Here is a 26,644-nt window from a genome sequence, read left to right on the forward strand (position 1 = left end):
GCATAATTCTTTAAACCATAGGTAGTAACGGGCGATCAAAAATGAGTTGCTGTCGAGTCGCCTTTGGAAATTCAAGTTAAGTACGATTTCCCATGTAAACAAAAATTCCAAAGGTAACTCGACAGCAACTAATTTTTGATCGCATTGTATGTGTTTACACACTGCACGAATATTACAGTTGCTTTCATTTTAGCAGAGTTTGGGAAGAAGTTGAAGTAACTGAAGTTGGAAGGAACATGTTTTTATTGAAATAATTTAAAAGCACTCATTTCGCAGTACAAAAACAGTAACCTCTGACGAAGGGCATTGGACAATATATCACAAAGGAGAGCTGTTTTGCATTTATAAATACACATTAAGACATATAAATCCATACAAGGCTATATAAACAATTAGAATTCGACTGGTATTTCTTTTCAGTAACATACTTGCAACCGAGTGCGTAGTTACAAGTAAAGAGTCGGTGGTACTGCGACTTTGTTCAGTGAAATGCGTTTCAGTTGAAGTATTAGATGCGTTAGTAGGATACAAGGATAAGGTTGTAGTTGTATTTATTAAATTCAGAGTAGTATCTGTTGCGATAAGTTTCGATGTCGTGGTGGCGATATACATGGTCGTCGGCTCCATTTGACTCATGGTTTTTTGAATCCAATTAGTAAAGTAAACTATATCAGAATACACGCCAGGAAATTTGGGATCTGCACAACCGCTACCTGTTGAAACCACTCCGGCTAGCATGCCTTTATAGGCCAATGGGCCTCCAGAGTCCCCCTATAATTCCCTTAGTTAAATCTTCTTTGGTTCATGTTCAATGCACACTTACCTGACAGGCATCTTTCCCCCCTGTAAACGTTCCTGCACATAACATACCGGGTGTAAGCTCTATGTCATCCAATGCGTACATCTTTGAACACTGTGTAAAATTAATAAATTGCACCTCTACTAACGCCAGCATTCTGTTAGGTGAAAAGGCACCCTAAAAAAGTTGTTTCTCAGTTAATAATGATGAATGTAAATCAATCAATGTTATTGAGACACAGTGCGTAAATTTTAACTCTCTGGTATTATAGTCAATGAATTGATATGCCTGATACTTATGCAACCCACCTTACACACACATTTGACAGCAGTGTAAACAAAAGAAACTAAGTACCTAGTTATTTTATATACGTATTCGGCCGATTTGATGTGGAACTGTCTTTAAAGTGGTTTTATAGCGTTTTTCAGTTACTGGAACGTTACTCATTTGGTAAATCACAAACATTGATGTAAATAAGTAATTGGATTTTCTTCTACGTAGGTACACTAAAATATTTAACTTTATTTCTACAATTAAAACACAGCAAGTTCTTTTTCTGGCGCGTTCATTAACAATTCAACTATCAATATGACATTTTTAGCGCATTTTTTTAAGAATTAAAATTTATTTAGGTATTTATTTATAGACCAGACTCCTGGAAGCCCCCCCCCCCCCCATGAATTATTTTCCTAAGATGCGTACATTTTACATACAACAACCAATTGGTCTCAGATTTTGTATACGCATACGCATGCTTTTAGTGGTGCCAAGTAAAACTCTTGAAAATGCTGGGGGGGGGGGGCACACGTAATACCCATCATGTTATTCTAATGAGGTCTCATCGAAATAAATTTGTTTGTACAAACTATAACTCCCGCGCGACTCTTTTTCGAGATCACTGGATAGCGGGGCCGGGGAAAGAGGGGGGGGGGTGATACATTATGGTTCTATCTATATCTATCTACAGGGTGATTCCTATAGTACCTGCCACCGTTTGGGAACGTGTAGGTGGTGCGTAGGGGAGTATTTTGATATAGGACACTTGGGGTCGGAAATCTAAAATAAGGGTGCCAGAGCCAAATTTACCTTCTGGAATTTCGCGCCTGTAGGTAGGCAACCCAACCGGCCGGCGGTGCACACGGAGCGATCTCAGGCGGCGATGTGTGGCTGACACTTGATCAGAATTTTGTTTAAACCCACGAAATCCCGTCTGCAACGACGCGTATCAAGTGAATAAACACTATGGCAATAGTATAATAATAGTTGGCTAGATGTAGGAAGTGCATTGAGAACAACGGTGGCCACGTTGAACACTTGTAAACGTTATTGCTTTTGACTGTCGTTTTCCCTCCTTCCCTCCCATGTCGCTTCCTCGCGCTAACTCGCTCTGCATCGCTCCGCGCGAAACGTCGGTCGGTTGGGTTGCCTACATACAGGCGTGAAATTCCAGAAGATAAATTTGGTTCTGGCGCCCTTATTTTAGATTTCCGACCCCAAGTGTCCTATATCAAAATACTCCCCTAGGCACCCCCTATACGCTCCCAAACGGTGGCAGGTACTATAGGAATCACCCTGTATATGGTACTTTTTATGCATAAATCAAAATTCGATCAAGTGCTTTACACTGACTCCTCTAAAAACAGCAATGCGGTGGGATGCTCAGTTTCTCTCTCCCATACAACTGTTTCCTCAAACGCCCTCTCTGCCTTTTGCAGTATTCATCCTGGAGAGTTATTTGCTATACTCCAAGCGTGCAACTCTTTAACTCAGGACTCCAAAACAGTTGCAATATGTACTGATTCCTCCGCCTCAATCAAATCCATTCAAAACATCTACAGTTCACATCCCCTAGTCCAGTCTATACACGAACGCTGCCAGCAGCTCTCTGTAGGAGTAAATGTAACCCTACTATGGGTTCCCTCCCACGTCGGCATTACTGGGAACGAACTAGCAGATTGTGCAGCAAAAGAAGCATCAATAGCAAACCTCCCTACCGAAGGAATCCAATTATACAAAGATCTGAAAAACTTCTTCAAGGATAAGATCCACCTAACATGGCAAGAACACTGGTCCAGAATCCCGTCTAGCTATACGAGATACGGAAATCTGTCAAGCCTTTTCACCTCCCTCCATTAACAAGAAGAGATAAAATAATCATTCGAAGACTTCGAATTGGACACACAAATCTCACACACAGACACTTGATCAATTCAGAACCTCCACCTATATGTCATCACTGCAACAGCGCATTATCCGTCAAACACCTTCTAATCGAATGTCAGCTTCACTCACACACAAGAAGTCAGCTTTGTCTCTCAAACACCCTGCATTAAGCCCTCAACTCACCGAATCAGATAAACAAAGTTCTCAGATATCTAAATAACATCAATTACAGCTCCAAAATATGAACCCTTGCTTCAGCTGTTTAGATATAGCTCTACTCTCTCAAACATAAAGCCGGCGCTACACGATGCTACGAACACCTTCCAACGCTGAACGTTTGACAGTTTGACGCATCATGTGTCCGCTACTACTTCCAATGTCGAGCGGCAAACGTTCGTGTTTGAAGACGTTCCGTCCGGTGTCGGTAAAATTACCTCAAGTCAAAGGGATGTGTCGAACGTTTGAACAAAATCAGTCGTTGCTTTGATACCCAGCTACACGATTCGTAGCAATTCAAATAATAATCCTTCTGTAAATGAAGTGAGTTGGCGCGAACAGAGAAATGTTTTTCTAAACGTTGGGATCAAACAATCGCCACGACTGTGTAGCAGAACATGTGTGCCACATGAACTGCCGAACTCGTTTGATAGAACGTTCGATCAAACGTTCGTATCGTCATTCATAGCATCGTGTAGCGCCGGCTTAAATATAATGTACTTTACCATTAGCCTATAAACTTATACACAACTGTATCTGTGTCAATGGCCTTTGATATGCTGAGACACATTAATCTCAATAAAAAAAAAGAAAAAAAATTGAATGGTCTCAACGAAAGGAATTAATTTATACCAATCATAGTCCTACTCCTCGATCTCTTATCGTGATCGGATATATTCCCTTAATCTCCACAACGGATTGTCGGAAGGGCCGTTACTCACAAAGGGCGATTGGGACATCTGGAAGAAAATTGGTGATATCAAAACGAGTGTCAAAACTTTAAGAGTGAATATCTCGAAAACGGTTTGTCGGAGGAAAGTACTCTCAAAGGCAAAATGAATCGCCTGGACGCTGGACGACACATATCTATTGGTGAAGTCGAAGCAAATACCTTGAGAACGAAATGTCGGAAGAGGGCACTCATAGAAGGCAAGTGGAACGTCAAAGCTTTCAGTGCAAATATATGCAGAATGGAGTGTCGAAGGATTTTGAACGTGGTGGATCAATTTAATCACTAATACATAAATAAACTGCCTTCTAAACATGTTTGCCAATTCCTTAAGTAAAAAACGTTAAAAACTTAAAGTGCCCAATTGTCTGCAGTTCTTTTTGATCACCCGATATAACCCAACCATTTGCTAAGCTATTTCGGTTTTAAAAAATGCGCTTCATCTGCACAATTTATTGCTGTTGGATTGCTTATCCGGGTTTTAGCAGCAAATAAATCCTGTGGTTATTGAAAAACATTGGTTAACATTTCCATTTTTTCTTCCTTTGTATACATTTTATTATGTATATAATTAATAATCTTAATTTAATAAATAATTCAGATATTGACGTTTATTGAAAAACATTTTAAAAAGATGAAAATGAGAACTTTGGTTGCATGTCTTAAGGGGTATTTGACTTGTAGATATATTTAAAAATTGAACATGGGAGTTTTATATGCAGGAGATTTAATTATTTTATTTATTTTGCCTTAATTGTTGAGTGGGCAGGGTTTTAGCCAAGGCTGCTGTACCAACCCAACCCACTATACATTTACAAATATCCATGCTCGAACCCGGATTCGAACCAAGGACCCTTAGCACCACAGTTCAGCGTATGTTCAGATTCAGATTTAAAATTTACGCAGTGTATATAATATAGGTATATGATATAAGTAAGTAAACATATATGGAACAAATTCTGAAAAAATCTCGTTTATAGTTAATTCAAGCTCCCGTGTAAGCTGTTTGTTGTGTAACGTGTGTTACAGTACAGTATGGAGTGCAAAAATTATATGCCGAGTTCAACATGTTAGTGGCGGTGAAAGTATGTGTGATATGTTAAAATGAACGAGATACGTAAAGCAAAATAAAAAAGGTATAAAGTATGTGATTGCCTGAAATGGTACATAATGTAATCGATAATTAGATGTATACAAATACTTATAAACCTCTCGCCAGGAAAGATTGCCGGTCACAGAACACTTGATCCCGGTCTACAATCTATGTTTTTCTAAAGATGTGAGCGACTTCCGGGATAGTATCGTGTCAATGTTGAACAAAAAGACTTTTCGTTCAACATTGTCACGATCCTATTCCGGAAGTCGCTCGCATCTTAAGAAAAACATAGATCGTAGATCGACACAAGGTGTGCTGTGACCGGCAATCTTTCCTGACGAGAGTTATACATCATTGTGTCTGGCATAAAACTATACGTCTGATTACAACTGTTTGTTCTAGAATATTTTACATGCTACATGTGGCATATAGGTCAACTGTGTAAAGTTTGAACCAAGCCAACGCCAGTCATCGTGTTCACACACGTCAGACAAACAGACAGACGGACCCGTCACCCATAAAATGCTTGCATCTCTGCTATTCTGCTCTGCCGTTTAATAATGGTGGGTTTATACAGTCGTTCCAATTATAGCTACTATATACAGTGTGTCCTAGATCGCGTGGGATTGCATGGGTAACTTTCTTATGATTAAAAAGAATTAGTTAAATGGACAATGTTTTGTGGTTTTAGATGCTTATTTAAAATTTTCTTGTGAAAATTTAAAATGTCGAATAGGTTCGACGTAAATTCAAAAATACTAAAATTGGCCATTTCCTTGAATGTCTTAGCATTGTTTAAATACTTATCATCGAAAGTGTAAGAGATATAAAAAAAGTTTTATATAAAAGTTACTCTCTTTGATACGCTTAATTTTGAATTGATGTAAAAAAAATTCAAGATGGCTACTTTTGAGGACTTTTACCAACTTCCTAAAGTTAAATAGGCGCCATATTGGATTTTAGGATTATTTGATAGATTTTTTAGTTCTCTTTTGAACGAGCTATCATAGCATGAGATTGAAAATAAGATACCAGTTATATCAACGGTTTTTATATTTTAATCAAGTAGGCTGTAATGAATTAAAAAAAAACAAAACAAAATCTATTCGAGGCAACAAAACAATAAAAATAATTACATCAGATGTTTAAAATACTGACCATTATTAGTGAAAGACAGTTTACTTTAGGCAACGTGTTGCCATTGATGCATAACACGCCTTTAGAACAGCTTCGCGCAGTTGTGTACGTTGTTATTATTATTATTATTATTATGGTTCTAGCTACTTTCATATACCTACTTTACTCTTTAATGTACCAATGTACACAATCCGTGAATTGTGACCTGGGCGCGATTTTACAGAATATAAATTGTTACAGCACAAGACACGCCCGCCAACTACGTCGTTCCAATGCATAATCTGATTCAGCACATCGTCCCAAAATCTACCCGAGTACAAGGCAGTCGCAAGTAATCGCGAAGAAATAACACCTAGCATTAAACACGTTTCGAAAAATGGAGTTTTCCAAATACATTATTACAGCCGACAGCCGTCTTTTAAAAAAAATTAGTCCTTTCTCTCAGTATATCTATTATTTTTTTTTAATTTTTATATCGATAAATACATCACATCCTTTGTCCTTCATTCGAGTGGCTACTTGCTTTCTACCATCCAAGGATACCTTGTTAAAGCTCCTGTGAATTGTGATGGCACACATATTGTTTGCGGAACAACAACAATCGTTGCAACTTTGGAAAAGTTTGTTCAACTATCCACTGTGTCTTCGTTCAAATTGAAAATTCATTCGCCCACTCATTGCAACTATCACAATTGCATTCATCATCAGCTTTCCCATTTAATTTCAAGCGAAGCACGTAATTATCTTCACTTACGAGTACATACTCCATTATATAAACATTTCCATTACCACACAAAAGATTTAAAACTCGCATTAAACATTAAACTATCCATGATAAACGAGCAAGAAACAAAATACCTATTCAGTAAGGTTAAGAACAATCAGCGTATGCGTGCTGTTCCGTTGTAATCGGGTACATTTTAGGAGGATGATGCATTGGAATGACGTAGTTGGCGGGCGTGTCTTGTGCTGTAACAGTTTATATTCTGTAAAATCGCGACCTGGGCAGCCAGCTTGTTGATAGGTAGCATAAACCAACTCTTTCTACGAAACCTACGTTGTCTAGAAAGTCCTTGGAGAATTTGTAAATAATGGGGAGCAGTTAAAAGTTCCATCGAAAATTACCTACCGGTCCAATTACATGACTTCCCATTATGCCATAAAATACATTAATTTAAAATATCCTACTTGATTTCGGCGTGAAACTACAACATGTAGGTTTTCCCGTGACGAGTAGTGTTCATTATGTCGATTTGAACACTCCGCAGTTAGAAAAATAAGACTCATCTGTTCATATACTCGGACGGCAAAACTGTTAGTAATGCAGGCCATTTATGCTCAAACGGGCATCTAGTGGGAAAGTTGTGGGATAGTTTTTATTTCTTTGATTATATATGTTTTTGGGGTGTTGAATCCGAATTTGAGGTTTGCCAACAAAATTTCATGAAGCGACATTGAAAAAAATACAAAACAAGTTGAAAAAGATATTTTTGGCAGTTTTGTGCTTAGGTACAACTTGAAATCTATCAACTTTTCGAAAATAACCCTCCTATTCAAAATGAAAGTACATAAAATTTCCTACAGATTCCTCTATTTAGTTTTTTATTATTATTATTTTATTATTATTCTGTGCAAATATAAATCCGTACTTTTCATGGTCTACCGGTCTCCTCAAAAGATTTTATAACTGTTCCGTGTGGTATAAAACTCTCCCACTCCTTCACAGTGTATCTCCGTTTGCAGTCTTGAAGCCCTCCTCCCACCAAAAAAACAACGGATGTCATCTGTCAATTATGCGACGTTACGATGGGTGCGTTCACCAGAACCAAACATGTTTGCGCTTTGATTACGTTTGCAAACACAAACTGTTTAGGCGCAGGTGAACGATAGGGTGCGTTTGCCAGAACCAACTGTTTGCAAACCGTTTGCGCTTTTTAGATAAGTACCTTTACTGAACGCGTTGCTAGTTGTTAAACTGTTTGCAAGCGGAATAATAAATCGAATAATTTAATTATGAATGAAGAAGGGAGCATTCCATGTATGCAGGCTTATTCAAATTGGAGGGCCACCATGGGGATCTCGGAAACTGTAAGAAATAGAGGTTGGCAAAGTTGAGTAGTTTGATACTTAACAAAATGTCGTTTAGAAACTGAAAAAATTCCCTACCTACTTTCGGAGATATCCAGAAAAAAAATAACATTTTACAAAATCGTTTTTATTTGTTACCTAAGTTATTTAAAAAGATATTTCAAAATAAACGGCGCATAATTGTGACCACTTTTTTCCATATACAAGATGCTAGTTTTAATTTTTAGTCTGACGTTTCGTCTCCGGTTAACCATCATCAGCTTTGTTTTTTCTTATGGAAGTAATTTTTACTTTTTGTGTCATTTGATAGAGCTTTTTCCTATCAATAAATGCTGCTGTTAATCCGTAAAAACGCAAGAAACTGCGAACATACACTGCCCACGACAAAGTTGCCAGACAAGAAAAGAAGATATTTTAACAGTATTACTTCAGCCTCCCTTTGACGAATGTCAAATTTGAAATACTCGGCGAGTAATAACTTTGTAGTGAAATCGTTCCACACCAAACTTCTCTTCGAATCTAATTAGGGTACATTATTCGTATAGGTACTAATACACAAGTATCTCTATAACCTATAACTGATACTGGCTGAGTGCTCTCGATTTCATTTGGACTTGTACTGACTCCTTCATATGCGATTTATGAAGGCTCCAAAACGGCACGAACGATTTGCTCGTCTCCTAGTAGATTGCTGGCCATCAAACCCTGCCTTGCAACACTATAACCACAGATATACGTCGTGTATCTGTGCTATAACTATACGTTTTTCACCTATACAAATCTTAACTCTTTCCTTAAAATGACTATACTTATGTGGTGAGTTTATTAAATTTATTAAATGTAACAATCTGAAAATAAAAACTTCTCATAAAGCAGGTACAATTTATGGATAAAAAATATTTACCCAAGGATCCAGTGAATATGCATTAATTTAATACTGCAATCTTGATTTTCTATAGGACAATTCAATTCATCTCGTATAGCAGGATGTATTTAAACTGTAGAAAGGTTGCCATATTTTTATTGAAATGTACAAAAAGAATACAAAACGGTTTTCTCAAAATTCACTCAAATTAAATTTGACGTGTGGTTTCCAGGCAAATTGCGCGCTTATGACAAATGCGCATGCCCGATCAACATGTATGTGATTTTCAGCGAGTTTGAATTATGATTAAAAAAATGGCGACCGCTTGCAAACAGTTTGACAATTAGCAATGCGTTCAGTAAATATGCTTATATAAAAAGCGCAAACGGTTTGCAAACAGTTGGTTCTGGGGAACGCACCCGATAACACAATTCAACAGATTTGTTTATTTGTAGTGTTAAAAATGGCTTCAAACGTGTGTTTTATTTGTGACGAAAGGCTGGATAGTATTATAGAGAAAGTAACAACGGTGTGGAAAAAAGGCGTAAAATCGTTTATCGAGTCAAGCAAGAAGAGGAAGGATGGTAAGCATGTTCACCTGAGCAAAAATCTGCAGTTGAGGTTCATGAACGATGCCGTAAAAGCTACATTAATAAAAGAATGATTGCCGCCCATTTGAAGAAGATTGAAAATGGTAAGGATCATGTCAAAAGACGTTCTAATGAAGATCATTTCTGTTTTAAAACTCATTGCTTTCTGTCTGGCCTCGATATAACACCTAAATTTATAGAACAACAAAGCAAAAAGAAAAAAATCGCAATATTGTGTATCAGGTTAGAGTTTTGAAAATGAAAGAAAATATAATAAAAAGAGCAGAAGAACGTGATGATGAATATGGACAAGTCATAATCAAACGTCTTCAGCATGTATCAGACTTAGTGGCATCTGACTGTCAGTATCACAGTTTATGTATGAGGAAACTACACAATCGCCAAAAAACTCAAGATAAGAGAAAAAGCGGCCCATTCTCCAATGATGTTGAAACAGCAATGGAATACATTTATACTTACCTTGAGACTAGTGATGGAGAGTGCCAGTTTTCGCTCGATGAGTTTTAGATAGCACAGTCTAAGTATTATATATTATAAATAATATAATAATATATGTACCGTTTTTCGTTAGAAATTAACTTTTCATACAATTCTGGGTTACAATGAACACCTTGAACGTTATGTAAATGAAAAAAAATCACCCTTACATGTAAAGTTCAAATAATAGTAGGTAAATGCAAGGAATTCACTTATTGACGACCCCTCGGACGACCCTTAATATTAATTTAGGGTTTTAGTGCCAAAAAACTAATATGTTTTGTGGAGGCACCCGAAATACGCCAATTTTCAACTGGCGCTTAAACCCGAACGGTTCATCGAGGAAAAAAACTAAATATCTGTAGGAAATTTTATGTACCTACTTTCATTTTGAATAGGAAGGTTATTTTCGAAAAGTTGATAGTTTTCGAGTTGTAAGCACAAAACTGACAAAAAATGTCTTTTTCAACTTTTGTTGTATATTTTTCAATGTTGCGTCATGAAATTTTGTTGGCAAACCTCAGATTCGGATTCAGCGCCCCAAAAAACATATAGAATCAAAAAAATCAAAACTACCCCACAACTTTGCTGGTACAAATATAATTTAAGTGGATTATAGTTCCGAGATTCTTACGGATAAACCACCTACAAAATGTGACCTGGGCCAATGCATCAATGGTAATACATTGTATAAAGGAAAGCGAAGTGTCTTGAAACTTTTTTTAACTGGATAATGGCATGACATTTTTTTCGAGAGGATAGTAGTTATACCACATTTTGTAGGTATGTAAGTATTGCTGTGTGCACTGGTCCGTAGGTCAGAAAGATCGTACACAAAACACCAAAACAAAAACCTAGCTAGCTCATCCTTTACCGTTATTTATTATCACGGCACAACACTTCTCCCCGGCACAGAGGAGAAATTCGACTCTGCTTTCAGTTAACCTGTTAACTTCTAACAGTTAGTGGGCCAGACCAAATACCTTAAACTCCAAAATGAACTTCAATATTTTGAATAATTAAAATGGACCTTGGGCAAGCATCCAATAAAAACATAGGTAAATTAAAAATGATGTCCTTGTGACTGAACTACTTACATTACTTGTCCGGGAATTGTTATCCAAATAAAAAGGTATCTGTACACAAAAACAATTTTTAATAAACACACTTTACACCAACGACCGGGTAATCGCGACATCTCTTCTAGATAAGGACGTTCCAAATAAAAAAAAACTCAACTTCAAACTGAGTCACGTTGACAACACACTTATCGGGGCGCCGACAAACACCTCTCCTTGTAAAACCTTTTGATGCCAAAACTTCAAAAGCGTAGGACAATAACTAGCCGCGAATTTAGCTTACGGCTTCACGAACGAAACTTCTTCCAACTTCAATCTCACATTGGACGAAAACTTTCAATGCTGGCTGTGGCTTCAAATGAATACTAACTGGCCGTAAATCAACGATGGAATTCGCAAAAAGCGAATAAATTCTTCAACGAAACGTACTACTGCATCAACTCTGCCTGAAACCTAATTTAAAATTTTCCAAGAAACGTAACTCTGCTCTGATTGTGGATAAAAACCGATTTTAAATTTCAATGAAACGTAGTTCTTCGTTGACTGTGGCTAAAAGCGACGCTTTTTCTTTTGACTCTTGATGTCTTATTTACGGCAAAAACCCTTCTTCCGAAAATCAAAATTACAACAACCAATAATACACAGTTGACAACAAAGATTTTTATAATTCAATTTGTTATCAGACATTAACAGACTTAATTTTAGGAAAAAACCACCTGACAAGAAGAAAAGAAAGCATACATGCAATATCAACTGAATCAAACATCTGGTAACTCAAGTAAAACCTGGAAACTTTTTCAATCCTGGAATATTCACAGAAAACCAATTCATTCAATAGCGGACGATATCACTGAGCCAAATGCCATTAACAAATATTTTTTACAAACGTCAGATGTCGCAACTGTAAACCACAATAACTTACTTTTTTATCTTCGGAATGTTAGAAGTGATATCGACTCTGAAATGACATTTTGCCCAATAACATGTCAAGATGTTGTTTCCACGATTGACAAGGTGAAATCTAACGCCATAGGCCATGACTCTATCAACCTTAAGATGCTAAAGTTGGTTGCACCGTACTGTGTAGAATACATAACCAACATTATAAATTTTTCTTTATCAACGGGAGAGTTTCCTGATTTATGGAAAAGCTCTTACATTTATCCTATACCTAAAATCCCAAAAGCAACGGAGCACAGTCAATTAAGGCCTATAAGTATCCTTCCAACTTTATCCAAGATAATGGAAAGTGTAGTATGCCGCCAACTAACAGCCCATTTCAACAAATACAATATAATACCTTCAAACCAATTAGGATTTCGTACCAAACATAGCACTTCAACTGCTCTTTTAAGAATTACGAACGACATATTGACTGCTATCGATAGAGGAATGGTTACCTTGCTAGTTTTACTAGATTACAGTAAAGCGTTCGATTGCATTGATCACTCTCTATTATTGGGGAAGCTAAGGTATTACCGTTGTAGTGAAATCGTCATTTTCTGGTTCACAAATTATCTATCTCGTCGTACCCAAAGGGTAAAACTTCAACATCACCTATCGGATCTAGTCTATGTACCTAGAGGAGTTCCTCAGGGGGGTCTACTTGGCCCAATCCTGTTCTGTCTGTTTACATCGGATCTGACATTATGCGCACTACACCTGACGGCAACCTCCACTTATATGCTGACGACACGCAGCTTTATCTTTCTTGCCTACCAGAAGACATTAATACCGCGATCGAGATCTTAAACATTAATTTAATGTGCGTTGCGAATTGGTCAAGTAACAATGGTTTGAGTTTAAACATCAAAAAATGTGAACTTATGTGTTGTGGTTCCAAAACTATGTGTCAAAAAGCCTTATCATTAGTGACAAATCGTGTTTTGATAAGTGACACCGTAATACCCTTTAACCCTACAGTAAAAAATCTGGGTATCTTCCTTGATCAACATCTAACATTTGAATCTCATATCACCAAAAAGTGTAGCCAAGGATATGCCAAATTTTCCTACATGTATAAATTTAAAGACCTTCTACCTGCAAAAACAAAATGGAACTTGATGAATTCGTAGTTTTAAGTAATCTAGATTATTGTTCTAGCGTGTATTTTCCATTATTGACAGCTAAATTGAAACATAAATTGCAAGTTCTGCAAAATTGTTGCTTACGTTTTGCTTATAAAATTAGTAAACAGGACCATATAACAGCCCATTATATTAGCTTAGGACATCTTAAACTAGAACATCGCTTCTATCTCATGTATACTTGCACTATTTACAAGTATACTATAATCAATTTCCTTAGACCAACTTATCTATTCGAATTACTGCAAACTAGACAAGAATTACACACACGCGATCTAAGACATGTTCAACCTCGTCTTCAACGCTACAATATACCAGCTCATGTAAGCCAAAAATTTGAAAGTTCATTTGAATACATAGCATCAAACATACTGAATACTAATATGATTGATTTTACAACGTCCAATAACATTAATTCATTTAGGAGAACTATGAAGAAGAAGCTGTTATGTTTGCAGTCACAACAAATGTCTGTATAAAGAAATATTTATTTATTTTTAAGAACATTGTATAATTATAGCACTCTAATTAATTTACACTTTTTCGACCTCTTAGGGCGAGATTGCAAACCGGCTTGCCGATATCTTGTCCCTTTTAAATAGAATATTGTATTAGTGATTATTTTAGTTTGGAAGCTCTCTTTTTTGTTTTTTTTTGTTTTATATTCTATTTAATAAATCTCTATTATTATTATTATTATTATTAATTAAATTAAGCATTTACATTTGATAACAGACAGATAAAGATGAAACAAAATTCCCAGAAATTTACGTTAAATAAAATAAAAATGTAAACAAAAACAACCTTGAGTGCTTTCTCGTATGACACACATAATCCTCGTGTCGTTACATAGACCAACGACAAATTAATAAAATTTAATTACAAAAGTTAATTACATAAAAAGGAGACCGCCCTTGTCCATCTTGATTAAGATTTCCGAAAATTCCATCCTGACGGACGAAATAAACACAACAGTATGGATAATAGGATAGTCAATAAGTGATGTCATAATAGTCAAAAATTTTCTGTCAAAAATTTTCTAGGCCTACTTAAAAATTTGGAGGGAGTTGTAACGCCCAAACATGAGTGCTCTCCTGATATTTTAAACATCTGATGTAATCTGATCTGATCTGATCTGTAATTTTTATTGTTTTGTTACCTCGAATAGATTTTGTTTTGTTTTTTTTTAATTCAACAGTGAGTACTTGATTGAAATATAAAAACCGTTGATATAAGTGGTAGGTATCTTATTTTCAATCTTATAACTCGTTGAAAACAGAATTAAAAAATCTATTAAGTAATCTAAAAATCCAATATGGCGCCTATTTAACTTTAGGAAGTTCGTAATGTTCCTCAAAAGTAGCCATCTTGAATTTTTGTAACATCAATTCTAAATTGAGCGTATCAAAAACAGTAACTTTTATATAACACTTTTTTATATCTCTTTCTATACACTTTCGATGATATAAGTCACAAGACATTCAAGGAAATGACCAATTTTAGTTTTTTTTGAATTTACGTCGAACTTATTCGACATTTTGACATTCTACAAGGAAATTTTAAATAAGCATCTCAAACTGGAAAACATTGTCCATTTAACCGATTCTCTATCTTTAATAATAAGAAAGTTACCATGCAATCGCACGCGATCTGGGACACACTGTATACCACAGCTGACTCGTCCGGAAACTGGTCCATCATTTTGGAGCCCACTAACAATTAACGCTTGCAAAACAATGCATGTCCTGCATGTATTGTCTTATCATTAAAGAAAAACCATTGATGTTTTTAACACATTTAAGGTAGGTAAGATTTTACACATTAAACAGTTGTATCATTACGTCATTTAGAAATAGCCAATAGAAACAAAGGTATGGTTTCGTTGGTTAGCGACGCACAATTAGCTATTTCTTAATTAACTAATGATAGTAATGAATGTATAAACCCACCATAAATGTATCCATCTCAGGACGACAGAGGGATAATCCGTGAAGTTACGTATACATACTCACATATTGAGTAACTCCCCATCCGGAAACAATACAAGCTCCCGATTGTAAAATTTCTTTTATTAAAGGAATTGAATTTATGGCACTGTCTTGATTTAGCGATAATTCTGAACTCATCTAAAATGAAGTGCATTGAAATCTGATTTACAATCATTCCAACCAATTTTATACTCTTAATAGGGCGATGTCATTAGCCATTGATTCAGAGTCGTAATCTTCATGAATAGATATTTGTTCCACACTTCTTTGAGTACTGTTGGGAAATATACGGACTTCTCTTTGTCCCGCTAGAATAAAGATAGACGATGGGGAATAGGGAACATTTTGACCGTTATAAGACACACAGGCACAATGTGCCGCCGTTAATATGTACAATGGGGCTATTATTGATCCACCGCAGTAATGTTCCTTGGTGTAGGTTTTCCGCAGTCCAACCTGGAATGAAACAAAATCGGTAGATACAATCTGTAACTTAACTAATTGTATTTCTATTTCTTCACAAAACCAAGACATCTTTTATAAGTAAAACTCGTCCTCATTAAAATTTCTACCCAAGAAGTAACAAACGTCATTGTCATATAGGTACCCCATGAACAGTGAATGGCAAAACGCCATACATGAAACCTTCACATGAGGTCGTTATATCCTGTCCATCCTGTATTCAGGTCTTTATAGACGAAATGACCGGATTAAAAAAATTGCAATTTTTTAATCCACGGGTTTTGGATTGACAATTCAACTCATGTATAAAAAATCGCATAAGCCGCAGTGCAATTGTCACTTTGACAGCGGCAAAAGTTACCTGCAACTTTTCCAGCGATTATTTTTTGACGTTTCTCGAAACCAATATAAATGTTCAATTTCAGTCATTCATATACGTTCTAGCCAATCAAAACATTATTATAGTGAGAATAATCTACTTATATTATTCCCAGCCAAGGTTAATAATATTTACATATGAGTATGGTAAATCAAGGTTTACGTTAACGAATAAGATGTTTACTGCCGAAGCGTAGCTGAGGCAGGAATTTCGAAACGAGTAACGTTAACTGATTTAACATACAAATAATGTAAAACATTTTATTTCATACTGCACTTTTTTCTATTAAAATGCCATACAATTTTTGATTAGAATGTTGGACGCATTCAAATGAAAGCAAAAGTGGATCACTTGATTTATTTGATCTGACAGTAGTTTGACACATTAATATATAGGTTTAGATGGATGTCAGTTGATGTTGCTAGGCAACATTTCCAGTCTGGTAAAAATTTTCAGTCTGGTAAAACACGATTTACCAGACTCAAATGGGTCTGGGAAAGCGGCGATTACTAGGTAGTATGAAATAAATAACTATAACCTTGATTCCCAGCGAGAATTTTTCGATGTACATTGTTTTTATTGAATGACAACCACATGACAACTATTTTCTTGATCTGACGCGTCTGTCATAAATTTTCAAGATGCTCGTAAAATGAATCGCAAACGTTTTAGTGAATCCTTTTAGCAATTGAACTCGAAAAACTGTCAACCTAAAAATGCTCCACCTTCGGTGTCGCATTTTTATTAGTTAGGCAACATTTTCATTACCTAAACAACCCAAATTTACTCGGTATAGTAATTAACGTCATAAGACCGGTAAATGAATTGTAACGATACGAGATGAGGCGACGTTAGGAGTAACTGCTGGTTCTTTATGGTCAAAGTATTCAATGATCAAATCGGAACTATTAGTAAGTAGAGTCCTCGTTACAAAGAAAGTCGTCTAGAAATGACTTCCGTGGGGGTTTTGGTGTCACAAGCTGAAATTCACAATAGTTATTTACGTTATAAGTCCGGTAGGTTACTTGTAACAGTACGAGTTAGACATTATGGACGAGGCGACGTCAGGAGCCGAGTCAAGAATGTCTTAAACGAGTACTACCGGACGTATATCGTAACGTATTTTATATTTCATACTGTAAGTCTGTTTTGTATCATTATTTCATTTCAAAGATTACAAACTTTCATTATATTGTAAAAATCGCATTACCTTGTTTCTGTGGCAACGGCCGTTGCTATAGTTTGTAGTTTGTTTACATTGAATTTTTTTCACTAAAAATGGACGCTATAAACGTTGTGGGATGTTCCACTGTTCCCGATACAATCCTGTCGAAATGTCATGAAGCAACCGAAAAGTTGGTTCCTAAGAAGTCGGCCGCAAGGTATGAAAAAGAGTACTACGTGTTTTGCCAATGGAGGAACGAACATGGGGCGAAACAAGTAGAGGAAACGTCATGTTGGCATACTGTTTGGATTTAGTAAGTTTTTGAATTGAGATTTTTTGCCTGGGTTTCGGTGTTAAAGCGTCATGAGGCATGGAAAAGCTCATCGACGGCAGAAAAATACATCGAAGGCTCGGTAGAAGGAAAAGTTCAGATTGCCCGTATGATACAACTGATACAAGGCGGCGAAAATGTCATTGAACTTCTACAGCAGAAGGAATCAAACATTACTAACCGACATCCAGTAATAACCCAGGCGTTAGTGTTGAGGGCAATACAAATTGTTTCATTATAATCAATGTTAATGTTTGAAATAAAGAATTACAGCCAAATTTAATTAATTGTGTGAAGATGTCAAATTTGATGTATACGTATAACAGTTCGGTAAGTGTTGCTTAGCGACACTTACCGGCTCTGATGCTGTAACTAATAACTCACCTACCGGACTCAAAATGATAGTGTAATCGAACATATACCGGACAGTATGAAATAAAAAATGAAAGGTCATCATATACAATGCGATCAAAAATGAGTTGCTGTCGAGTCGCCTTTGGAATTTTTGTTTACATTGTAAATCGTACTTAACATGAACTTCCAAAGGCGACTCGACAGCAACTCATTTTTGATCGCCCGTTACTTATTGATACTCAGTGATTTGCTTTAAATAGGTATTAAACTTCATTTTAAGAGACTTTATTAACACATTGAAAATTGATTGATTCTAAATTAATTATCAGTCAATAATTTTTAAACTATAGTAACGCACAAACAAAACTAACATTCGCCATGGTAAACTGTTTAAATGTTTGAATGCTTTCATATTCAACACTCCTCCTCATTCAAACATTCACCACGCCGCCGCCGCACAATTGCCTCAATTGCCGAGTTCTTTCTGCATTTAATGGCTTCGTGAGAAGATCATGTGTTCAGTTGGGCAATAGACGCAATTAACTATTCCTTTGTCGATGTAGTCCTTGACGAAGAAGTATTTAACGTCAATGTGCTTTGATCTGTTAGACAATGTCTCCTCCTTAATCAGTTCCAAACAACTCTGATTGTCCTCGTATATGATTGTGGGTCCGTCGATATTCAGTCCAAAGTCAACCAAGAGTCTCCGCAACCAAGCCAATTCCTTACATGCATCAGCCAATGCAATATATTCAGCTTCTGTTGACGACAATGCCACACATGTTTGTCTCTTGCAACTCCAGCTGACTGTTCCATCGAAAAGACGAAACACGTATCCGCTGTTTGACTTTCTATCCGTTCGATTTGCGGCCCAATTTGCGTCTGCATATCCCGTTATAGTCCAGTCAACCTGTGTCGTAAAACACCAGTTGAAGGAAAAAAATAGTATAAAGCTAATTTTTTCTCCATCGACTACTGCCATTTAGACAAGTGTTTAGCCAAAAATCTCCGCCCCTACGCCCCTTGCTTCCCCCCCTGTGCCACCCTAAACATGAAAAGTGTAGGGGTTTCGTAAATCGCGTCTCTCTCGATTACTAAACAACATATCGGATTGAAATTTGTTTTATTTTCTTTAGTATAGCATTGTCTACAAAAGTTGTAGCTCCCATTATTACCTTTAAAATGATATGAAATAGTACTTACTTTGTTGAAGAGCCTGCGCGATTCAGCCGGTGTAATGCAGAATTCGTACCCAGTCGTGGCGGGTTCCGTCGAGGTGGGCCCGGCGGCGCGGCGTTGCAATGCTAATATTGTTGTGTAGTGAGTGTTTTTTTAAGGAAATCTTAGTTTCCATGACAGAGGCAGAGCAGACTACGTTTCCTGCCGTTTGTCACTTTAGCGGCCGCACCGTCACTATACCAATTACCGGCCGCATTTGTGACATTTCCAAATGTCTATAAACACTCCTGTCATCACTGAGATTGACATTAATTAAAAGTTCTATATAAAAATTGAAATTTGATATTAAAATACGATTTCGGGTAAAATTTAATACAAAGCTCGTCAGTAAAATGACATTACCTGACTCGGAAATTAAAGTACTCGGCCCCAAAGGGACCTCGCACTTCAATACTTCCTCGACAGTAATGTATCATTTCCCTGACTTTTATGTAAATAACTATTGTTTAAAAATGCAAGTAATATTTTTTTAATGTTATTTTAGAACAAACTAATTGCGGTATCTTAATTTTAAGTAACAAATATTTTCAGATTATTCACATTAAAAAATAAATTGATGTTGACCATTTCCGATTTCCTAAACTTCCAGGACAAGTTTTCCATTTTCCTTGACTTCAACCAAAGTTACATTACTGCATGATCCGCCACAGCTCCCACACATTTCTGTGTAACAAGTGATGCTTTAAATCAGCTGCAATTACTTTTGCAAGCCTTTTTGCAGTTGCAGGATCCATTTTTGAATCTGATAGTATGCTCGATAGACCATAAGCGTGTTGTTCAGCAGCACCAGATGTTGCAGGGAGGGATGCGATGTTAAATTTGGATTTTAATGACATTTTTGTAACAGCTTTAAGTTACATTGAATATCTACTGTCATTGAGACATGCAGACCTTGTGCATCCATATTTGTTTCAAGAAAAAAACCTCTCCTATAAATACCTCTTTGAGAATATTTTTGTCTGCCTGTTTTTCATAAAACTGTCATGTGATGAACTTAGCAATTTGTACGCGTTGATTTTGGAAGAGTAATAGTGTCTCCCAGATTCAAAGTGTGAGGCCTACAGTTGTTGTCGGACAGGATACAGATCTTTTCGTTCAATTCTTAGGGCTACCACAGTGCCAAAATGTACAACTATTCTTTCACAAACTCTCTGGCACACCATCAACCTATGACATCAGCAAGACCCGTGAAGAGATTGGTGATGTGAAGGATGTGATATTTTTTTATGCTATCACAGGATGTGATACCACGTCTTCTTTATTCGGTAAAGGCAAAATCAACGAGAACAAATTTCTAAGTTCATCAAATGATCGCACAAAAGCTTAACAGTTTTATGAAAAACAGGCACACACAAATATTCTCAAAGAGGTAGAAGAGGCTTTTTTCTTGAAACTATATCGATGCACAAGGTCTGCATGTCTGAATGACAGCAGATATCCAATGTAACTTAAAGCTGTTGCAAAAATGTCATTAAAATCCAAATTTAGCAAGGCATCCCTCGCTCCAACATCTGGAGATGCTGAACAACACGCTTATCGAGCATCTATCACATTCAAAATTCAAAAATGGAATGGAGATAAGGAAATTAGCGCTACGGACTGGGGATGGATCATGCAGCAATGTAACTTTGGTTGAAGTCGAGGAAAATGGTCAACACCAATTTATTTTTTAATGTGAATAATCTGAAAATATTTTTTACTTAAAATTAAGATACCGCAATTATTTTCTTCTAAAATAGGTAACATAAACATTTTCAAACAAAAAACTATTTAAAATACGTTTTTTAGCTGTACCTATACAAGGACTTAATTAATATTTGACACAAATTTAAAAAGGGTGGAATTTAGGTTTCACTGAGATTCGTTGGGTTTAGTTTAGAGAAAATGCAATAGTGTACCTTAAAGTTAAAAAAAAACACTCACTATACAACAATATTAGCATTGCAACGCCGCGCCGCCGGGCCCACCTCGACGGAACCCGCCACGACTGGGTACGCATTCTGCATTACACCGGCTGAATCTCGCAGGCTCTTCAACAAAGTAAGTACTATTTCATATCATTTTAAAGGTAATAATGGGAGCTACAACTTTTGTAGGAACATTTTTTGATAAAATGTCGGCGTGAAAATTTCTGCGACAAAAAGTAAAATTACGTGCCGAAAAATATACCACTTTTTACCTTTTCATACGAATTACAAACAAACGGTAAAAGTTACGACGAAAGTCAACTGAAACTTATTTGTAGACAATGTTATAGCAAAGAGAATAAAACAAATTGCAATCCGATATGTTGTTTAGTAATCGAGAGAGACGCGATTTACGAAACCCCTACACTTTTCATGTTCACGGGAGCACAGGGGGTGAAGCAAGGGGGGTAGGGGCGGGGACTTTTGGCTAAACACTTGTCTAAATGGTAGTAGTCGATGGGGAAAAAATTAGCTTTATACTATTTTTTTCCCCCTAAAAACACAGGTTGACTGGACTATTAATACTGATGTGTCGTTACCGAATCCGAGTCGCAATAATAAATTCTGTGAGCCGTTCAAATATTTCACTACTCGCTTCACTTCATTCCAATCCTCCGTATTTGGACTTTCGATTTTCTGCGCAAGTATTGAAACGCTTGCCGAAGTATCTGGACGGGTATTAACTGATACATACAGCAAGCAGCCGATCAGTCGCCTGTACTGTTCATTGTTCGGCAATAAATCTTCATTCGACCCTTTTCCGTACGATATGTCAATGGGAACATTTGACGTCTTTGCTTCTGCCAGACCAAAATCATTTGCCATCTTTGATATATATCCCGACTGATCAATTGCGAAATTTCCTGTCGAATCTTTTATCACTCTCATTCCGAGATAATTGCGGATTTCACCAAGATTCTTGATCACAAATTTCGAACCAAGAATTCGTTCGAAACGCTGAAGCATTTCCTTACATTCACTGGCAACGACGAGGTCATCCACGTAGATCAGAACATAACAGTGCTTCTTACCTACGCAAAATGAGTACAAACATGAGTCATTTGTACTTTGTTTGTATCCTGCATCAATCAACACCTGATGAATTGCTTGATTCCACAATCTTGCGGATTGCTTCAAACCATAAATACTCCTCCTGAAACCAGGGGGCTGTTTCATATAAATTATCTTGTCTATTTTTCCATTCAAGAATGCCGTTTTTGCATCCAAATGAATCACCGTCATCTTCCGCTGTGCCGCTATTGTAAGCAAAATTCGAAATGTAGAGTGTCGAACGACTGGCGCAAAAATTTGGTCGTATTCACTACCAAATTTCTGCGAAAATCCTTGTGCCACGAGACGTGCCTTATATTGCTGGACTTTGCCCGATGCGTCTGTCTTGATTTTGTAAACCCACTTGCATCCTATTGCACGACTATCTTCCGGCAATTGTACTAGTTCCCATGTTTCATTGTCATTACGTGACTTCATTTCTTCACACATTGCTTTAATCCATTCGGATTTTTGCGATGACAATATCGCCTCATTGTAATTGCGCGGCTCAACCAACTCGTTTTTCACAACATTCATCTCTTCGATCAAACGTACTGGAGCAATTCCTTTGTTTGCTCTTTCTGAGCAACGAAGAACTGGTTCCTCAATCCGTTGTGATATTTTATACGACTCATTTTCATCATCCGTCGTGTCATGCGCATTGCATTGTTCATCACAAATTTTATTCGATTCATCAACATTGTCTTCCACATCACCTCGCCGTTCAGTGCCTTTGGCAATATCGGTAGTGACATTTGACTCAATTATGCCTTGGTCTATCGTCCAATTGGAATCCTTATTCACGAATTGTACATCGCGACTAACAACCAGACGATCAGTGGATGGAACATAGCATCTGTATCCCTTTGAAACTTGATCGTAGCCAACCAATATTGCCGACATCGATTTCTCTTGCAATTTGGTTCGTCGTTCATTTGGAACAAAAACATAACATTTCGAACCAAATTTCTTAAAATAACGAACATCTGGCTTTGTGTCGTTCCAACCTTCGATTGGTGTTCGTTCAATGCCCCTTGCAGGTAATCGATTTTGCACATAGTTTGCCATTGTGACCGCTTCTCCCCAGAATTTCGTATCCATTTCTGCATCGATGAGCATACAACGCGCCATTTCAACTAATGTACGACTTTTTCTTTCAGCCACACCGTTTTGTTGTGATGTATATGGGACACGTGCGCTGGTATTGGATGCCTTCTCGTTGCAAGTATGATGTAAACGCATTGCCAATGTATTCGCCACCATTGTCCGAACGAATACATTTTGGTTTCGCATGAAAACCCGTTTTGCACATGTCGACAAATTCTCTGAATTTTCCGAAAACTTCAGATTTTTTCTTTAGAAGGTAAATAACTGTATATTTTGAGTAGTCGTCGATGAATGTTAGAATGTATTTCTTTCCTGACGGCGTAACAGTCTTCATTGGACCGCACACATCAGAATGAATGAGATGCAACTTTTCCTCCGCACGATTCTGTGATGAAATTGGAAATTTCAGCCTAGACATTTTTCCTCGTAAACACACCTCGCAGTTCACCTTCTCGTAACAATTTGCATCGCACTCCCCGAATTCCACACCATCGACAAATTTTCCAGACCCCAACGACTTCACTACTTGCAAATCACGGTGTCCGAATATTTTGTGCCACTCGTGAACACATTTATTTATCCGAGACTGAATGGCACACACTGTGTTTGCAATACGCAATTTGTACATGTTTTCGTCGGCGTCGGCAATCGCAACCTGCACTTTTCCGTTTTCAATTATGCATCTACGAGCATCAAACTTCACTGTTAGTCCTTTCTCCGTCAATCGTTTAACAGAAATCAAATTTCCATTGACGCCAGGCACATGTAATACATTCGTGATTTTGACATTGTTAACATCACCGAATTCATTGACGAAAGACGCTAATATACTTCCTTTTCCAATGGCTTGGATTTTATTTCCATCTGCTACGCAAATTAATTCGCGATGATTAGAATCATATTCAATAAAATTTTCTTTTGTCCCGGCGACAATTAATTTTGTACTAACTAAATTCGGCGTCAATTCCTCTTCATCACGCGCTTCGAGTGCCTGAACAATGCCATCATAGCTCTCAGGTATTGAAGCTAATAATGTTGCACTCAAAAAAAATTCCGGTTTGAATTCGTCATTCTTTGCTGTCAGTTTCTGGAACAGTTCATTCATTTTCGCAACATGTATTTCCATATTGCCTCCTTCTTCCATTCTTTGATGCATAATTGTACGTAAAATGTGTACCCTGTTACTTGTTGAGTCCTTCTGATGAAATTCTTCCAGAGCATTCCATGCATGTTTTGCCGTTTTGCTATTGCGAATGTGTTGAATTTGGTCATCATCAACATGCAAACCAATCGTTGTACGTGCCCTTTCATCAGCCTTATTCCAATCTTCAGTGGTTGGTACCGGAGAATTCTTTTCAATTACGTGCCAAACTTCTTTTTCTCTTAAAAGCAATTCCAATTTGTATTTCCAATTGAAATAGTTGCTATTGTTGAGTTTTGCAATTTGATACCTTGATTCCGCCATTCTGTTCCTTCTTTTCTCTAAAACCTGAACTTTACTTTTTCTTTACTATACAAAATTCACGTGTCAGATGCCCATAACCTATTGATACTCAGTGATTTGCTTTAAATAGGTATTAAACTTTATTTTAAGAGACTTTATTAACACATTGAAAATTGATTGATTCTAAATTAATTATCAGTCAATAATTTTTAAACTATAGTAACGCACAAACAAAACTAACATTCGCCATGGTAAACTGTTTAAATGTTTGAATGCTTTCATATTCAACAATACTGATTCTAAATGTCAAGGCCGTCCAAAATCGGTCCATGCATTAGGCCACAAAACGCGAAAAACGAGTTAAGCACATGTACGGAAAGAAGAAAAAATATCGAATTTTTTCGTATATAAATCAAAATGTTCTTTGTACAGTGAAAGTAATAAGAAATTATCAAACATTTCGAATTACATTGGGTCTTACGGAAGAATTAAACTTCAAACGCGATTATCTCAGTTCGATATCCCTAAAAATTTGACAAATTTTGAGCAACTTTTGCGTTTACATCGTATTATTTAATAAACGGAAGCCTAAATCAAAAAGTTTTACTCTTAAAAAAAGTTTCGCTCATCGTTTATCTTTATATTGCACTGAGAATTATAATTTTATCTACAATAGTAACCAAAATATGTAATTAAAAGAAAAACAACGAACTTTTTACTCACTTCCAAACGAAGCGCTTTCGTTTCGGTGAATACAATCCAAACAGACCAAACCATAATTTTAGGAAACATAAAAAAATTGTAAGATACAGAACATCGCCTTATCATTGAATTACTTACAACCCCAGATATCTTTTTAAATGTGTCATACTATTTTTTTTTTTTGAGATTGATCCATTCTTCCTTCGAAAGGGGGTTGAAATATATTATGTTATCAAAGATATCTCTAAACCTCCCCATATAGTTTTATTCGTTGAAGTTTTTAAAAATAACAGCGACTATAGTTTTCGGCTACTGCTCTATCATCAGGCGATTGTGAAAGTTAACCAGGAAAACGGTAAATAGCAACGTTGAAGACGGATAAGACGAACATGTGTTTTTTTATTATAAACTGGCGAAAGCCAAGTGAAAAACCCTGAAGGGTGAGGTTTATAAACGGAAAGGCTTGGTCCTAAGTTTCAAGACGAATAAATTATCAAGCCTTGTTAAGGACAACCAACCGGGGGGTGAATTTTTTACATTAAAGTTTGAAATTTGGGTTAACACATTTCAAAAGAACGGGGGGGAAAAATAAACTTATAAAATATTGAAACTATTAAGTGACTACATATTTAAATAAAACTTATTTTAAGGTAAGTTTAATCGACGATCAGCAGGACGGCAGTATCTTTCGGTAGTTACTAAAATTCTAATTGTAGGTTATGTTTATTTGTTTGTTCACAAAACCAGCTTGCCATCTGCATTGCCACTTTGACGTTCGAATTTTTAAAACAAGGTCATTATTATTGATCGTTCGGTCACACCTAGTACGTGGCCTATAGTCGAATTCACGCATTCGCGTAATTAATTAAGGCGATAAACAACAACAGCTGGAAAACAGGAGTATAACCGATTATCTCGGAACAGCCTGTCTTGTTTTTTGTCATGCCAGGCCCATTTGGATCAAAATTGTCTTTTCTTAAATAACGATAATTAAACGATTAAAGCTTACCTGATAAGGTAGTTCTCCCCGAGAGCTGGTCGTCCGCCCAACAATGCGCTTTTACATAAACTGAAATAATGCAAAGCATTTTAGTGAATTAATCTCTCT

General features: G+C 36.7%; 1 protein-coding gene across 1 annotated transcript; it reads right to left on the reverse strand.

Moving 5' to 3' along the window:
- Window positions 1-329: 329 nt before the first annotated feature.
- LOC116181379 (trypsin alpha-3-like) lies at window positions 330-26,605 on the reverse strand. The gene is made up of 5 exons (XM_031501731.1): window positions 26,546-26,605; window positions 15,529-15,792; window positions 15,361-15,474; window positions 824-976; window positions 330-771 (listed from the first exon to the last, which is right to left on the reverse strand). Exons 2-5 carry the CDS (start codon window positions 15,553-15,555, stop codon window positions 343-345), a joined length of 723 nt encoding a protein of 240 aa, XP_031357591.1. The 5' UTR covers window positions 15,556-15,792; window positions 26,546-26,605; the 3' UTR covers window positions 330-342.
- Between the last annotated feature and the right edge of the window lie 39 nt (window positions 26,606-26,644).

The sequence above is a fragment of the Photinus pyralis genome, unplaced genomic scaffold (genome assembly GCF_008802855.1).
Source record: "Photinus pyralis isolate 1611_PpyrPB1 unplaced genomic scaffold, Ppyr1.3 Ppyr1.4_LG9, whole genome shotgun sequence".
In the NCBI taxonomy this organism is placed as follows: domain Eukaryota; kingdom Metazoa; phylum Arthropoda; class Insecta; order Coleoptera; family Lampyridae; genus Photinus; species Photinus pyralis.

Bases quoted from the DNA above. Each gene is read 5' to 3' on its own strand.
- LOC116181379 (XM_031501731.1), bottom strand. From the start codon at position 15,555: ATGGCTAATGACATCGCCCTATTAAGA. The intron at 15,475-15,528 runs GTATAAAATTGG...ACTTCATTTTAG, and splicing joins ATGACATCGCCCTATTAAGA to ATGAGTTCAGAATTATCGCT. The intron at 977-15,360 runs GTGAGTATGTAT...CAACTTTTTTAG, and splicing joins GATGGGGAGTTACTCAATAT to GGTGCCTTTTCACCTAACAG.